Source organism: Pygocentrus nattereri, chromosome 9, assembly GCF_015220715.1.
Source record: "Pygocentrus nattereri isolate fPygNat1 chromosome 9, fPygNat1.pri, whole genome shotgun sequence".
NCBI classification, from domain to species: Eukaryota; Metazoa; Chordata; class Actinopteri; order Characiformes; family Serrasalmidae; genus Pygocentrus; species Pygocentrus nattereri.
This window is the reverse complement of record NC_051219.1, coordinates 9,394,896-9,411,903: the sequence shown is the minus strand read 5'-3', so window position 1 is coordinate 9,411,903 and position 17,008 is coordinate 9,394,896. Positions and strand designations below refer to the sequence as shown.

The 17,008-nt window shown below is 39.8% G+C and overlaps 3 protein-coding genes across 6 annotated transcripts in view; 1 reads left to right on the top strand and 2 right to left on the bottom strand.

Annotated features, from left to right (window-relative positions):
* LOC119264086 (tripartite motif-containing protein 35-like) overlaps positions 1–17,008 on the bottom strand; it is a 61,427-nt gene that overhangs the window by 25,363 nt on the left and 19,056 nt on the right. For 2 of the 3 annotated variants that reach the window (XM_037541584.1, XM_037541583.1), the window contains exon 7: positions 7,596–7,716. The gene's annotated coding sequence lies outside the window, so the exon portion shown is untranslated. Of the gene's footprint in view, positions 1–7,595; positions 7,717–17,008 lie in introns of those variants that run through there. The other variant, XR_005130756.1, reaches the window with a different exon arrangement.
* On the top strand, positions 33–1,851 carry LOC119264047 (piggyBac transposable element-derived protein 4-like). Its single transcript, XM_037541242.1, has 3 exons — positions 33–1,559; positions 1,699–1,779; positions 1,846–1,851. The coding sequence occupies exons 1-3, from the start codon at positions 33–35 to the stop codon at positions 1,849–1,851; spliced, it is 1,614 nt and encodes a 537-aa protein (XP_037397139.1).
* LOC119264082 (tripartite motif-containing protein 35-like) lies at positions 7,596–14,483 on the bottom strand. 2 transcript variants are annotated; one of them, XM_037541570.1, is made up of 6 exons: positions 13,860–14,483; positions 13,369–13,464; positions 13,004–13,234; positions 10,765–10,778; positions 10,349–10,467; positions 7,596–8,293 (listed from the first exon to the last, which is right to left on the bottom strand). In XM_037541570.1, exons 1-6 carry the CDS (start codon positions 14,262–14,264, stop codon positions 7,749–7,751), a joined length of 1,410 nt encoding a protein of 469 aa, XP_037397467.1. In that variant the 5' UTR covers positions 14,265–14,483; the 3' UTR covers positions 7,596–7,748. The 2 variants fall into 2 exon arrangements, with proteins under 2 accessions (XP_037397467.1, XP_037397466.1); XM_037541569.1 differs by having other exon boundaries at positions 10,765–10,787; positions 13,860–14,264.

Genomic DNA, 17,008 nt, shown 5'->3' with positions numbered 1-17,008 from the left:
ACATTTACAAAATGAGCAGCCAAAGGAAAAGGATGACAGTCCAGGAGGCTCTGGAAGTAATCATTGATCATGACAGTGAAATAGAGGAAGATGTGTCTGAAGACGAAGACTATCTCGAGCTAAATTCTGATTCTGATGATTCTGATTTTGAACCAGAGGAAGGAATTGCTATTCCTATTCCTCCAAGCAAGACATTCATATCAAAAAATGGTGAAATACAGTGGTCTTCATCTCCAAATATGCGTCAGGCAAAACTGTCTGCAGAAAACATAATAAAGACAGTGCCTGGGCCCACTAGGATGGCAGTGAGTCGTGTGACTGACATCAAGTCAGCTTTTGAGCTAGTCATGCCAGATTCAATACAGAAAATCATTCTGGAAATGACTAATCTAGAAGGAAGGCTTGTTTTTGGGGAGAAGTGGAAGGAGCTAGACAAAACACATTTAGAAGCATATTTGGGGCTCCTCATCCTGGCAGGGGTCTATAAGTCAAAGGATGAATCGACAGCCAGTCTGTGGGATGCAGAGACAGGCAGGGCTATATTTCGAGCCACAATGTCTCTGGAGACTTTTCATATTTTCTCCAGAGTAATCCGATTTGATAATCGAGAGACAAGGGCTCATAGACGGGAGAGAGACAAGCTGGCAGCTATTAGGACAGTTTGGGACAAGTGGGTAGAGCAACTTCCACTACTCTACAACCCAGGCCCTAATATCACTGTGGATGAAAGACTGGTGGCATTCAGAGGTCGCTGCCCATTTAGGCAATACATGCCTTCCAAACCAGCTAAATATGGGATAAAAATCTGGGCAGCATGTGATGCAAACACAAGCTATGCACTAAACATGCAGGTTTACACTGGAAAGCCGGATGGAGGAACCCCAGAGAAGAATCAGGGCACAAGGGTCGTGCTCGACATGGCACAGGGTCTCAAGGGGCACAACATAACCTGTGACAATTTTTTCACAAATTACAACTTGGGGCAGGAGCTTCTAAAGAGAAAGCTCACAATGGTCGGAACTGTCCGAAAGAACAGGGCTGAACTCCCTGCTGAGCTGCTGGTAATCAAGAACAGGGCCCCTCAATCTTCCATGTTTGCCTTCACAGACACCACAGCCCTGGTGTCTTACTGCCCCAAAAAGGGAAAAAATGTTGTGCTCATGAGTACTCTGCACAAAAATGCTGAAATCAGCACAGGAGAGGACCAGAAACCAAGCATGATCCTTGATTACAATGCCACCAAAGGTGGGGTAGACAACTTGGACAAAGTAACAGGGTCCTACAGCACCAAACGAATGACTGCGCGCTGGCCTTTGGTTATATTTTATAACATGTTAGATGTATCGGCCTACAATGCATTTGTCATCTGGACTGAGATCATTCCTAACTGGAATGTGTCAAAGCTGTACAAGAGGCGTATCTTTCTTGAGGAGCTGGGGAAGGCGCTTGTGACACCGCACATCCAACAGAGGCAGCACCTGCCAAGGACCCCAGCCGCTGCAGCCACAGTGAGGGAGATCCAGGAGAGGACTGCGCCAAGTACTACACCAGTGCGTGAGGTAAGTAAGTAAATGTATGTGTGTGTATGTGTGGGTGTGTGTGCATGTGCGTGTATAAGTTTATGAGAGTGTGTTGTGTGTGTCTTGGTATCAGCAAAAAGCCACCATAGTAAAGTAACCATGGATCTCTTGTTTCTAGGTTGCTGCTGAGGGGAAAAAAAAGAGGAAGAGGTGCCAGATATGCAGGCCATCTGATGATGTTAAAACAAGCATGACCTGTGTGAAATGTGCAAAATTCATTTGTACAAAGCACAGTGTGATGACATGTCACTCATGTGCTGTGTAGATGTAGACACACACACACGTTCATATTGTGATTGCTTGTTTGTTGTATTGCGATTTTGTTTATTTCTGGTTCACAGTGCATGCATGTAAAACTATTGTGTTTTATATGTTGGCATTTCAAAAGAAATAAAATAGTGAAACATTAAAAAAAAGTTGGAAAATGTATTTTTTTAATGGAAAATGAGTGAATTATCCTAATTGAACCATTACCTGTTAGAGGTAAGGAACACCATTGCACTAAATATTGATAGAATAATTAGTAATGGTTTTGGTAATTAAATATTCACACTGCTTGTTTAGATTTTTTTGGTTTTAGACATCTTTTGGATAATTAAAAATGTACCGGGTCAAATTGACCCAGGAACACCATTGCTGTTCCTGACAAATGAACATAATAGGAGGGTTAAAACACGGCGCATCGGCTATAATACCACCATTACATACTCTGTAATTCTACACACATGGACTACAAAAAAACATAAAAAACTATTTAGTGGTCCACTTTGGCTTCCTATGAGAAACTACATTAGCAGCCAAACCTAAAACAAAACGTTACTGACGTCAGCGCTACAGGTCCGTGTCCAGGGACGCATTAGCAGCTAAAGTTAGCTTAAACTAAATCTCACACATAAACTGGCCTCATAACACACTAGTAGCGTTAAATGAGCAGCACACACTCAGGAAACCGCAGTAGCGACCGCAAAAAGGCAAACGAACATCTAAACCTGTAAAAAATCGAAGTTTCATCCACTCGTTTCTCATTTTTGCTCATGCTAACTAGTCAGGCGTCCTCACAACACCTAGCCAGGATAGCTAACCAGCTAGCGTGACTGGGGCCGCGTGTTTAATAACTCTGTGTGTGATTAATAATATTATCTCCTCGGGTTTTGACTAAACTCTGACTCTGCTCACCTTAGCTAAACTTTAAAAGATGCCAAGTGAGCAGAAAAGCCGAACTCTCCCAGCGACGTCACACCAACGGTTATAAAACGGCGCCAAGCAGCGGGGCGTCGCTGTATAAAGTCTCGCGAGATTATCTCGCCGCCGGGTCTGGTGGAACAGAAAAACGCCTTGATATTAATATATGATGCGCTATAATACCGCGAATATTATGTAGGAAGAAAAATAAAAAGGGACGAACATAAACCTTTACATTTCACGCCCTCCGCCGGCATCACTGATGACTCCCAGAATCCCTCGAGTGATCACATGACGCTATGCCTGATTTCACTCCTGCTCTATTTAAACTTCTTCATTTGTCATTGCGAAGTTTTGTTTCTGCCCCAAAACATTCCGAGCGGTTTCACTGCCTGATGTTATCTCCCTGGTTAGTACCTGCCTGTTTTTGACGACGTTTTGGACGAATGAATGAATTAATAATAATAATAATAATAATAATAATAATAATAATAATAATAAATACATCTTTCAAAATCCAACGCCAAAGAGTTGTTTGTACATTTTTCATCCTTGCATCCAGCCGTTTTTTTATTGTGTTTTTTTTAGCAATACAAAGGCAGGTTGAAGATATTATGTTGATTCAACGTTAATAGTTCAACGTTTGCACAATCATTTAACATTAAATGTTGTTTTAACATTGTTTCAACGTTGAAACAATAACAGACATTATTTCAACCATATTTCAACGTTGACGGTCGGTCGTGTTCCAGCTGGGGAGGTTTGGAAACCAAACATGGTGACAAAAGTATGCGGTGTTTTTTAATGAAATAAAATACTGGGTTTTTGTCTTTATTTAAAAGGAATCATGTTTTAGTCTACTCTCTCTTTCTAAATGTCGGAATTAATTATTATGATTATTTCGACTATATTTCTGCTCGATTACAGTTACGGTTGATTATCTTGTTTTAACATCTAATAGCTTCTTTTCTAACCTGGGTTACAATGAGTTTGTAGAATATTTGTGTTATTACACTGTGTGAGGGTCAGTCTGTCTCTGGGGGTGTGTGGGGGGGTCAGTCTGTCTCTGGGGGTGTGTGGGGGGGTCAGTCTGTCTCTGGGTGGGGGTGTGAGGGTCAGTCTGTCTCTGGGGGTGTGTGTGGGGGTCAGTCTGTCTCTGGGTGTGTGTGGGGGGTCAGTCTGTCTCTGGGGGTGTGTGGGGGGGTCAGTCTGTCTCTGGGTGGGGGTGTGAGGGTCAGTCTGTCTCTGGGGGTGTGTGTGTGGGGGGGGTCAGTCTGTCTCTGGGTGTGTGTGGGGGGTCAGTCTGTCTCTGATTAAGGTAACTCTGACAATGAAGTTGGCTTTGATACACCACAGAACACAGCAATTAATACTGGTCCTTTGGTAGTGCATTCTTGCAGCACCAAGCCCTGGCCAGAACTGAACAGATAAACTTTTAAATAATGGCAGACCATCAACATTTAGCTGCAATTTAAATGTATATTTTTCTGGAACTTTAGAAGCCATTTTTTCAAGCATTTTACCAAGAATATTTAATATACCAAAATAGTAAAAGGACCCACCTGCTATCTTTTCCACTACATACTCAGTTCTTGTTTTAAGCAATGACCTGCCATCTTTTGGGAGGAAAGGATGGTGAACCCTAAGTATGGACAGAAGTGCTGAAAGAGCAACAAGTGAAACACCAAACTCAACTGCCCAGTCTGACAAAGAGCTTCTCAAATCACTATGTGATAAATCTTCACTGCCACTGTCACTAGAACTACTTCCTCTTTCACAGTCAACCTCCTCTTCACTTCCACAATCATCAGCAAACGCACGTGTGGCACCACTACAGCTTCCTACTACACTGTCCTCCTGGGTTAGGTCTACTCTGGAACTATCAGGTGTATCTCTGTCCAAGGATGTAATCGTGTCATTAACTCTCTTAACAGCTCTCTTGCGCATATCACTCCGCTCACTGTATCCCCATCTGTGTTCCATTATACAATGAAAAAAGAAAACAACATTTTATTTGTAGAAAAACGTTCTATGTACAAAGAAACTCTCTCTCTGAGTTTAAAATGTTTAGAAGCTCAAAATGTTCCCAAAATGTAATAAACGGTTTCTTCAATGTTAAACCCTAAGTATTGTACACCTTTCACACCCAGTAGACCAGGGTTGGCTAGTCTTATCCAAGGGTGGCTGCAGGGTTTCATTTCAGACCAGCTGGAGCACCTACTAGTTTAATCAGCTGGACTCTGTTCTTCAGCAACTGATCATAGGTGCTCCAGCTCTGTTGGAATGAAAACCTGCAATCATGCCGGGCCTTTGTGGATATTACTTTACCCCCGTGCACTACACCCGTTTACCTGTTTATATACGTCCTGAAGTCAATCAAGGATGTAAGAATGGCTAATTTCATTTCTTTATTCGTTCTTGAATGTTTCATCCGTCGTTTCTTTAGTCACTATTTTCATATCTCTGCTACCTTTATATTACAGTATGTCTAATGATGCATTTCTCTCAGTGCTAAAAAGTCCATTCAAACTAATTCAGTTTAACATTCCATTATTTCAAATTACAAGAAATATTCCCTCCGTTTTGCTCTACAGCATCTATCAGAGGCACTTTTCTTTTTTTTTACTCTTTGAAGAAAAGAGCCCCCTACTGGCCATAAACTGTAGCAGTTACATTACGCATTACTTCTAGTTCTAACACATCCTGCACATGTTAATAAGTCAGGGATCCACACTCTTGGTGGTTGATATAATTTAATGATCAGTCTAATTCAACACATCTTAAAATGTGTCCATTTCCAATAATCAGCCATATATCAGTTCTGAGCAGAAATATGAAATGATTTTACTATAAGCAATTAGCAGTCAAGGTTTTCACACTGGTCAATAAAAAGTCAAGTTCAAAACAGACCAATATGTAGTCTGTTCTCAGCCCATCATTATAAATACATTATTTTACTGTACACTCTTAAAAAAGATGGTTCTTCAAGGCTCCAAACGCAGTGGTTTTTGGTGCTCTATAGAAATATTTTCAAAAAGGTGCCATATAGGACCATATAGAACACATCCTCCATCAATCTGAAGAACCACTTCTCAATTCAGAAAACCATTGAAGCACAAGACAGTTAAATATAGAACTTGTGGTTCTAAATAGAACCACAACATTTAGTCCACTTAAAGAACCGTCTCTTTTAAGAATTATACCATTTTAAAGGGTTTGGTCATTTAGACCAGTTTCTATGGACGGGTCACTGCAGTGAAAATAAGAGCGATTTATTAAGTTCAGGGGAACAGACTATTAAACTGACAGAACATGTATTTCCTGCCTTCATACTTTAGGGGCTGGTTTAACCCAAAGAAGGTAACAGTTCATTTAATGTTAACTAGCTAACAACCTGCACTAAACTATGGCTGAACAGCTTCTGCTGGGTAACGTGCTGTGGCTGGGCTGAGGCTGAAGCTTCTCAGGGTAACAGGAAAACTCAGGCTCGCTGTCCGTTTGCTGGTAAAGCTCAAGCGCTGGCTTTCTGAACTTAGCTTGTTATTCGAATTTTCCGTTCCACCTTAAATGGTGCAGCAGTTACATTCTGATGCCTTAGGCGCCATGTAACTGCTGCACCATTTAAGGTGGAACGGAAAATTCGGGGAATTGGAATAAGAAGCTAACTTCAGCCACGTCTTCCCTCGGGTTTACGCTCAATAACGGGTCCCAGCTTCTTATTCGAATTCCCTGTTCCACCTTAAGTGGTGCGACAGTTGCGTTCTGGCGCCTCGGGCTGCAGTATTTAAGGTGGAGCGGAAAATTGGAACAAGAAGCTGACCTCCACTCCGTTGGCTGGGGGTCTGTTAAATGAATAATGAATCATTCTACCTTTATATTGTGCGGTTGATCATAATAATCACTAAACGTTTGAAAACCTAGTCGCTGCTTTAAGGTTTGTGCTGTTTGCTAGCTGGGCTACCTCTGAACAGTCTGCTAGCTAGCTAGCTTGCTGAAAATGTGCTAACGCTACTTAAGTTGGAAATGGGCACTTAATCGCGATTAATCGATCATATTTGTTCAATAATGAATCTACTGACAACTGAAGGCTCAACCGAGACAATTAAGCTGTATAAACAATGAAAGTCCGACAAACCGCCTCACTCGGAATTTAAGTAAAGGTAAAAAATGACTGCAAGTCTGTTCACGTGGAGGAAAACGGACAGAACAAACGACTTCAGTCTGAACATGAAGCTCCACTTAAGAAGGAGTTGTTCCCCAGAGGCCCCCCGCCCCGGCACGCCCCCCGGGCACCAGCAGGAACAGCCAATCATACGCCGGGAAAACCGAGACGTCAGTCTCGCAGCAACAAGGTCCAGCTGAGAACACTGAGGGAAAGCGAGGGAAAAGGGAAGCTCCGCTCACAGGACGCTGCGCTCCCACCACCAAACAACATCCCATGTTGGTCTAATAAAGAGACTCTAATGAACGAGATCGAGCATCGGCCACATTGTCCCTTCCCTTCTTACAGCGAATGTCAAGGTTGAGCTCCTGAACCATCAACGCCCATCGCTCAATGCGCTGATCTGCAGAGCGACTTCACGGAGCTGCTCATAACTGGTCACCTTGCTGGACTGACACCCTTCATCAAAAAGCGACTCTTCTCACGCGCAAACCCCACAAAAGTCTGACTGGCGGTTTTTTACTATGAATCTCTGAACCACAGCAGAGCTTTAAAGATCTGATGATGGAGAAAAATGCAGGATGATAGAGAAATAAAATCTACACTGAAAACGAGTGAAATCTCACTCAGAGAACGTTTCTAATGCTGTCATGATATCAGGAGCCACTCTGTGACACTTTAAACCAGCATTTTATTTCACTCAGACATGTCAGGATGGAGCGGTACAAACACATTATTTAAAATATACATGCAGTGACATATTCTTATGATCATAATTCAGACACTCACTACCTTATAAATGATAATTCTAAGCAGCTTCAGCTTTAACTGTGCTGCTCCACTGTTACTGACGTCTTCACTGGTAAGATCCTCAGAGGATGAACAGACCGATTCCAGAAATACGGTAAAACTCTCTGAGTGAAAGTGTGTGTTATAGTGTGCAGGTGTGTGTTGGTTAGAAGATCAGTGAAGGTCACTTTCCCCCTGTCCCAGTCCAGCTGAACTCTGACCCTCTGCAGTGTCTCTTTAGGGGTGAAGGTGTGATCTGACTGTCCTGGACAGTAAATCCAGATTTTATTACTGCTTTTATCGTAGAGCAGACTCCACACTGAACCACAGAAAGAGTCTCCTTTTCTTGTTACAGACTCTGTGATCACACCCAGTGACCAGTTTTCACTGTCTCCAACCTGGACGTCCCAGCAGTGAATCCCTGAGTTAAAACCCTCAGAACCCAGAACACACCACCACCCATCAAATCTCTCTGGATTATCAGGAAGTGATGAACTCTGTTTCCTCTTTTCTACAGCAGTGAGATCATCAGACAGGTGGAGGTCTGGATGTGCAGTGTTGGGGTCCAGAGTAACAGGGGCTGAGGAGAGAGAACACAATGAAACATCATGTTTTTCTCTCGTTTCTGTAAATGTTTCACCTCTACAGACTGTTTTCTTTACTGTGAGTGAAACAGCTTTAGAGGTAGATTCCAGAACTCAGATCAACTTTAATCCTGGACTAAATGTTGATGTTCAGTTCAGAGCAGCACTAAAGTGCATGTTCAGTAGTGAGTGGTCATTACAGTCCAGTGACTGATCTGATCTGAGTGCAGCATTTTTCTGAACGTCCATCAACATCTTCACTCTCACGGACTTTCAGATCATTTTGTGATGCGTTTTATATTTTAATTATTACAATAAATTATTATTATAAATTATAAAACACTCCATTTTCTCTCTCCATCAAATGATCAAAATCTGTTCTCCACACATTTCCTGAACGTCTGTGATCCAGTTAATGATGAGATGATATCATATCTATTATCTACTGTATCATCACTGTAATCTATATAACATCAGTTTAATATTTATTGTTCTTGGCTGCTGTGCAGAAAACACTTCATTTGGTTTTCAGAAGAAAAAATAAAATTGAATATGAAGTGAAAATATAAACTTGTTTGGAGTAAGAAGACCCCCAGACATGCTGTAGAGACCCCTTTAGAATACTGACCTAAATACATTATTGAATCAGATTTAATAATAATAATAATAATAATAATAATAATAATAATAAAAACAATAATAATAATAACAATAAATTGCTGCAATAGTATTGTATAATTAATATAATCACACTTTTTAATTAACACATGAAATTAATATTTTAAATATTTCTATTTCATCAATAAGAGTGAAACTGATATTTGCCTCCATTTCAATATTAAATATAATTTTATTGTTGTGTTTGGATTAAAAGCAAAACAAGAATAAAGTTTTCATTTTTAAAATATTGTGCTGTTTTATTTTACAATAAAAATATAAGAAAGTGAAAAAACACAAATATATTTTTTAAATGTGCATTTATTTTGATTTATTTTTTTCTTTTCTGGATTCATTTTCTTTTAAAATTTAAATTGTTTTATTAGTGATTCATTTAGACCTAATTAATAATAGTAATAATAATAATAATGATAATATGAAGAAGATGAAGAATAAAATCCACTTAATATTTCTGTGTAATTTATATAATCTAATAATCTAATATAATATTTATGAAAATACTTTTTTAAATTAATGCATAAAATTAGTGTTTTCATTATTTAAATTTTATCCATTTATAAAATTGATATTTACCTCAATGTAAGTATAAAATATAATTTTAATGTTGTATTTGTATTAATAACACAAGAATAAAAAGGTTAAATTATTAAAATATTGTATTATTTTATTTTAAAATAAAAATATACTAAAAAGTGAAAAAGCACAAATACATTTTTAAACATTGTTCATTTTAATTTGATTCGTTTCTGTTTTGGTCTTTTTTGGATTGTTTGTCTTTTGAAAGTCAAATAGTTTTTTTGAGTGACTTTATTATTATTGTTTCATTTTACTGATTAACATCGTTACAAAGAATAGAAAACATTTTTATTACTGTTTTATTGAAAATGATAAAGTTTTACTTCAAATGATAAAATTCTATCTTGATCATATTTTTAATAAATTAATGAAATTGATGTTTCATCAGTTTAAAATTCTGTTTAGTTTAAAATTCTGTTTATTAGTGTTTAGTTGGATTAGTAACACAATTACAATGAGAGAAATTATTTCACATAAATTAAACTTACATGGAAAAATAATTTGACAGAATTAAAAAGACATTAAAATTTTATTTAATTTTTTAATCAATTGGATTAAAATCTGATTCTTCTTCTTTAACTAGAGTTTATTTTATCTCCACACTTCCCATTTGATCTGAGTGAGATTTCTGCACAGTACAGTATTCATACTTTCACTTAAGTACAGTTTCAGTCTCCTTTTTACCCCCTGAATAAAGAGAACATGATAACATGTTACTAATAGTTTATAAACAGTGTGTCATTAGTGCAGAAGCAGGCTGTGTGTGAGAGATCAACCCTAAGAAAAACAGAACTTACTGTACTGGAGAACCTCCTGCATGTTCTCCCACACTCTGAACTTCAGGTTGGAAAGGTGCTTCCCAACATTGATCAGAGCTCCTGATGTCTTCTCTGGATCCTTTGGTGTGAGCTGAGCTCTGAGAACAGAAGACTGTGTGAAATATATCACTGTAGAAACTTTACAGCCTGTCATTTATTTCACTAAATATCAATTTTTGATCACATTTATTGTCTGGAGAGTCAATAATTCTGTAGTTTCTGTTAAATAAATATTTCTGCTTCTGTTCTCATCACTACAACATTAACACACGGTCCTTATTCCCCCTCATTTCATTAGAATGCACTCATATTTACAATAAACACAATATACTGTAGATTTAAATGTAATAATTACTGTAGCATTAGATAAAATGTGTGGTCTGACATTTACTCACTGTTTCTCTGTGGACTTGAAGTTCTGAGAGGGAAACAAAAAGAACATTGTAGTTAAAAGTGAAGAGACTTTTCAGGAGTTTTTCATATGAAACACACAAACACCAGCAAACAGCCAAGTTAGTGACATTATCCATCATTTCATCTCAATAAAACTTTACCTTCTAAATAACTACTTAATAAAACTCAGTATGTTTGTTATTTATTAATAAATCTAATCAGTCAGATGTTGATAAAGGAGTTTGACTGGATGGATTTTGAGAGGCAGGGACCACAAACTAGACAGACGAGCAAAACGCAAACAAATCCATCAACCAGTCGTCAACAAACAGACGCAGGTGAAGATCTAATGAGGCTCACTTGGAAACACGGCTAAGAATTACAGGAGAACCACCAACAAGAGAACCAGAGCCAAACTAACAACAAGCAGCAGGTTTGTGGATGATGATGCGGCAGAGCCGGAACGTTCAGAGGATCCAGGAGAAGCTCCACTGATGATCAGATACAGTCAGAAGATGAGATTCCTCCCAGCAGAGCTCAGTACTGTACTCTACTTGGTGTCTGTGGCTCTGTGAGCATTAATGAAGCTGTAATAATCGTTTATGGGGCTTCTGGTGTTGTTTCCTGTGAAATGTGCTGACTCTGCTAAAGTCAGTGGAGATTAGTGAGATGTTGCTAATTCTACTTTGGCTCTCAGTGAATTTGCACTGATTATTAATAGAACTAGAGCATTCAGTATATTAGCTGGACTGTTTTATTAACATCTAATAATGAATAATTTACACATTTGAGTAAATATCGTGTTCTGCAGTCGAGCTTTTTGTTTGTTCTCTGATTTACAGAAACCACACACACCTCTACACACCCAAACACACGTATTCAACGCCTGTTTCTGTTTGCTGATCATCGTGTGGAGGAGACAATTAAAGCTTCCTATTAACTCATCCTGAGATCTTTGGGCTGGCAGAATGTAACGGCTGCCACATCCTTCATATTGCTTACCACCCCAATTCTGCAGCACTATGATATCATTCATTCATGTGGGCACGAGAATTCGAGATGCCCCTCGTTTGCACAAGTCACTTTCAAACTGCAGTGCAGTCGGCTGAGGAGAGAATGAGTGCAAATGAAAACAGGAGCCTTTCAGAGTAAAGTTTCTCCTGAAAAACTGAGTCATTAATAAAATTAATATCAATATCATAACACAACTACACACACAGCAGCTGCAGCTCAGAGATGAACACACACACAAGCGTGTGCAGAGATGTTGTAAAGGGGAGACAGGACACTGGATGGTAGAAGAAAGGGAAAGCTCCTTCAGCCTGGTGTCAGTTCATTAGGAAAGTCCCACCTCCAATAAAATGAGCCAATCAGCTTGCTGAGTAAGCGCTAGTGAAGCTCCCCTTCTCTTTGGATATAGGGGCATATGCATTAGCCAGGACAAGCTGAAACACTGTTATTGTGTGTGTGTGTGTGTGTGTGTGTGTGTGTGTGTGTGTGTGTGTGTGTGTGTGTGTGTGTTATAAACTCTAAAATATTTGATTTTATCACTGATTTTCAAATATATATTTTAAAAGTTGATTTGGCTCTTAGTTTCAGTTTCTCCAGACATACAAGACTAGACTCCTCATTCAAAGAGAGAGGAGTCTAGTCTCTTATGACTGGAAATCTCTGCCCAGGGACGTTGTAAAGATGCCATCAAGAGGACAGACTTCCCTATAAGGACTTTGTGTCATTAGCTCTATAAATAACTTCTTACCTTGTGAGTTAAATGAATTCCGATATTTACACTGGAGTTTCATTCATTCCTCAGTTGACATTCACTTTCTGAACTGCAGTGAAATTCATATCAAGACTCATTCTCAGCCCTGCAGTCGACCTGAAGAACTGCTGCTATAAGCATTCTGTATGTTGTGCCTGCGCTGAGTGGACACAGGCTTTACAGAGGTACGCAGAGTTGGTTTTGGTTAATGTAAAGGAGCTTTCTCCTTCATGTCAACAGTCTGGCTAATGTTGGTGGAAATCTCAGAAAAGCTCTAATTAGGCTGTAGACAGATCTTCATGGAGATCCTCCCCTTTCATACTAAAACAAACAACCCACATTTTATTTAATACAACAATAAAGCTGGAAAGAGAAAAGAAGGAGTGTTTTGAGAAAGAAAGAAAGAAAGATAGAAAGAAAGAAAGAAAGAAAGAAAGAAAGAAAGAAAGAAAGAAAGAAAGAAAGAAAGAATTTCTTACCTGTAAGAACAGAACGTCCTCAGCCTCCATCTCCTTCTCTATGTTCCTGATTGTGTCTGAAAGAGCTGATATTTCTCCATTCATCTCCTCAATCTTCCTCCTCATCATCTGACCCTTCTGCTCCTCTTCCTCCTTCAGTGCAGCTATCCTTGCTGCTTCTTCATCTCTTAGAAACTGGTGAAGCTTCTCAAACTCCTCCTTTATCTGCCTCTCTGTGTGCTGGGCCTGCGTCTAGAATGACAGACGATTAGGAAACACAAACTCTAACAGATGATCTACAAGCGTTTACCACCTATAGGAGAAGTGGACGCTCATCAGAAACATGACCTCAGCAACATGTTTCACAGTTCAAGATGATGTTTCACCTTAATGTGGGTGGCTGTTTGGTCATAGTCTCGTTTAGCTTCCTCTAAGACTCTCAGATTCTTCTGTAGAGGCTTCAAAGCAGACTTGAGTTTATCCTGGAATCAATCAACAGTTCAGATGAGTGACGTCTAAATGAGTGATGAGTGATCAGTTTAGCTGTTTAAATGTAATAGTTGTCCTACAAACTACAGTTGAATAGAGAATAACAGCAGTTTTACTCTCTGCTTCAGAACTAGAAGAGACTTTTTCATGTTTGTCCAGTGCAGAGTAATTCTATATTTCTGTAAGTTTACATTTTACATTGACCGTCATAATGAATTTATCAACAGAGCATTTTTCTGACTGATAATTCACTCGTGCTGTTTGGCCTGAAACCACACCCACTGACTGACTTTACCTTTAGCACACATAACAGGCTGATCTGGTACTGAACTGATTCAGACTATTAGTTTGTTACATTTAACATTTCAAAATATTTGACGTGTCCTACCTTAAACTCAGTCACAGCTTCATCTACTGGACAGCAGTTGTGATCTTTATGTGTCTTTGATAGATGGCAGACCAAACACACAGGCTGCTGATCATCCAGACAGAAGAGTTTGAGTTCCTCATTGTGCAGAACGCAGAGCCCCTCAGACCCTGCTGAAGATCTCTGACTCCTGCTCTCTAGAAAAGCCTCACAAAGGTTCTTCAGTGTGAGGCTAATAGGAGGAAGTTCCCTTGAGGATCTTCTTCTACAAACTGGACATTCTCGAGACACCTTAGTTTCCCAGAACTGCTGCAGGCAGGTTTTACACACACTGTGGCTGCACGACAGAACAACAGGATCCCTGAAGATGTCACAGCACACAGGACATGAAAAGTCTTCTTCTGAAAGAGGGTTTCTAGAAGCCATTTCCTCCAACTGCTGCTGTGCTGTTTCTCTGTAACGGCTCCTTCAATCCAACCTCCACTTTCTCTTTCAGGAAGTCTGTAATGATCAGAGCAGCTCAGTTGAGAATCAGCCACCGTAGCCCTTCAACCCACTGAGTGAGTTTTAGCTCCTTTCAGAATCACACAGCAAGAAACAAACACATACAGTCACTGTTTAAAAACTCCTCATTGGCCTCTCTGAGTGAAGTGAAAGCAGAATGAAGGTCAGAGAGACAGGATGATGTTCACTTCCTCCAACAGGTAGAGGAGGTGTGGAGGAGGAGGAGCTTTGAAAAGGAGGAGTCAGTCAGATGATCTATTCTCACTGTGTGTTTTCTACTCTAGATGGCAGCAGTTCATTAATAATCTGAAACATGGAGCTCTCAGATGAGTCAAGGTTTCTAACTCATTAGATCATTACAGTAAACAGAATCCAGGTCTTACACATTAAACATGTAAACTATGAGGAAAGAGTGATTATATATTGTAAATACCTTTTGCCTCATATTTCCTCCTGATTTTAAGCACAAATGTACATGAACAGCGACACGTTCACTGCAGTTTATTGTCATATCGTTGTAGTTGTAGGTTCTTCTTCTACTATGTCCTATTATTATTGGTTCTGCTGACTCGTGGAGTCTGGACATGACAGCGATAGATAGTGGTTTGGATCCTTGAAAATGCCTCCCTTCATTTTTCGTCCATCTCACTGACCACAGACACCAATCAGCCATGACTCTATGACCACCTCCTTGTTTCTGCGCTCATTATCCAGTTTATCAGCTCCTCTTACTGTATAGCTGCACTTTGTAGTTCTACAGTTACAGACTGTAGTCCATCTGTTTCTCTGATACTTTGTTATTCTGTTCTTCAGTGGTCAGGACCCCCACAGGACATAGCCACAGCAGTGCTGCTAGACTTTTCAAACACCTCAGTGTCGCTGCTGGACTGAGAATCGTCCACCAACCAAAAATATCCAGCCAACAGAGTCCTGTGGGCAGCGTCCTGTGACCACCAATGAAGGACTAGAGGATAATTACCTCATACTGTACAGCAAGAGACAAGCTATCGTCTCAGGCTTTACATCTACAGGGTGGACCAACAGCACAGGTGCATCTCATAGAGTGGACAGTGAGTGGACACAGTGTTTAAAAACTCCAGCAGCACTGCTGTGTCTGATCCACTCGTACCAGCACAACACATACTAACCCAGCATCACCACTTCAGTGTCACTGTAGTGCTGATAATGATCCACCACTCCAATAATACCTGCTCTGTGGTGGTCCTGTGGGGGTCCTGACCACCTATACTGTAAGTGGAGCTGATAAAATGGACAATGAGTGTAGAAACAAGGAGGTGGACATGATGTTATGACTGATTGGCGGATCTGTCCATTTACAGTTAGGTCTATATTATGTCTGGTAACATGCTGGCTTTACAGTGGAGATTTTGTAGATCTGTCACATCTGCTGCTGCCAGTTTCCCTCCATGCCTACAGAGGTGCCTCTCTCCACCGTCCTAACAAAGACTGAAGAACCGCTTCCAGACTCAGTTCCCAAAATGCCTTTTAGTTTTGTGATAGTTTTAAGTCCCAGTGTTTTCAGTTAAACCCTTTCTACTGTTGAGAGCAGCTGGTGATTGCCAGTGAGAGAGGGATCCCTGACTCAAACGGCAGTTGACTTGAATCTCCCAGTTGGACTGTTGCACAAGGAAGATATCTCCTTATTTTAAAAAGTCACCTAGAGATGCTCTCATATTGGACTTCCATGGCTAATTCAACACAAGTCTTTCATGGGGTAAAGGTGAATCAGCAAATTTGAGCCAGCCAGTTTTCAAAATATTAGTTTGCCTTTATGAGCAATATCTGTAGAAATCAGACACGCAAGTCCCCACAGATCTCCTGTCTTGTCATTTTGACTGTAGTGTTTCCAAAACAAAGTTATAAAATTGCCAAAATCTCTACAGGCCAATGGGACCATACTTCTGCTGGAGGAAACCACAGCACCTAAGAATAGAGTTTATTCATCGTCACACCCAGAGTTCAAGGCACTCAGAAAGCATTTAAATTAGGACACAATGCTGAATTACAGATCAGTAAAGATCTATGAAATGGGGAATAGAGAATTACTTGATAGACATTGTTTCAAATCGATGTGTGAAAATGGAGCCACTTCCTTCAGGCAGCCCAACATCCAACCTTATTACTAACAGATAAATGAAGTTTAGAATATATGATTATTATATATATTAGATTTAGAATATATTAAAGCAGCAAAATGTTTAAACCCCAGACAGAAATATTGGGTTTTGTTTTTCACTCACTTTAACTTCAGCGTTTCTTACTGTCCAGGTTAAATGATCAATACTAACACAAGGCTGAATCGTTGTCACATATTCTGTCATATTAATCACACTGATTAAATAATTTCACAGCTATAGTGATGCTGATCAGGTGGAGATCCAGAGGAAGTGAGACAAAGAAGCGTCTCCGTCTCTGAGTAAAAGCTGCTACTAGTTCTGGACATCCTGGAATACAAAGTACAGGTATTTTAGTGAGCAGGATTTATGAGTTTATATTAGATAAGGACGTGTGAACTTAAGCACAGTCCCACTGCAGCCTGCAGCTGGTCTTCCACAGCCCTTACCTACTCCACAGCATCCACGGTCACATTTGATCACAGACTCATTTACTGACCACCACAGATCCCGGGACAGATACATCACATC

Bases quoted from the DNA above. Each gene is read 5' to 3' on its own strand.
- LOC119264047 (XM_037541242.1), top strand. From the start codon at position 33: ATGACAGTCCAGGAGGCTCTGGAAGTAATCATTGATCATGACAGTGAA. The intron at 1,560-1,698 runs GTAAGTAAGTAA...TCTTGTTTCTAG, and splicing joins GTACTACACCAGTGCGTGAG to GTTGCTGCTGAGGGGAAAAA.
- LOC119264082 (XM_037541569.1), bottom strand. From the start codon at position 14,264: ATGGCTTCTAGAAACCCTCTTTCAGAAGAAGACTTTTCATGTCCTGTG. The intron at 13,235-13,368 runs GTGAAACATCAT...CTGTCATTCTAG, and splicing joins AAACAGCCACCCACATTAAG to ACGCAGGCCCAGCACACAGA. The intron at 10,468-10,764 runs GTGAGTAAATGT...TTCTGTTCTCAG, and splicing joins TTCAAGTCCACAGAGAAACA to AGCTCAGCTCACACCAAAGG.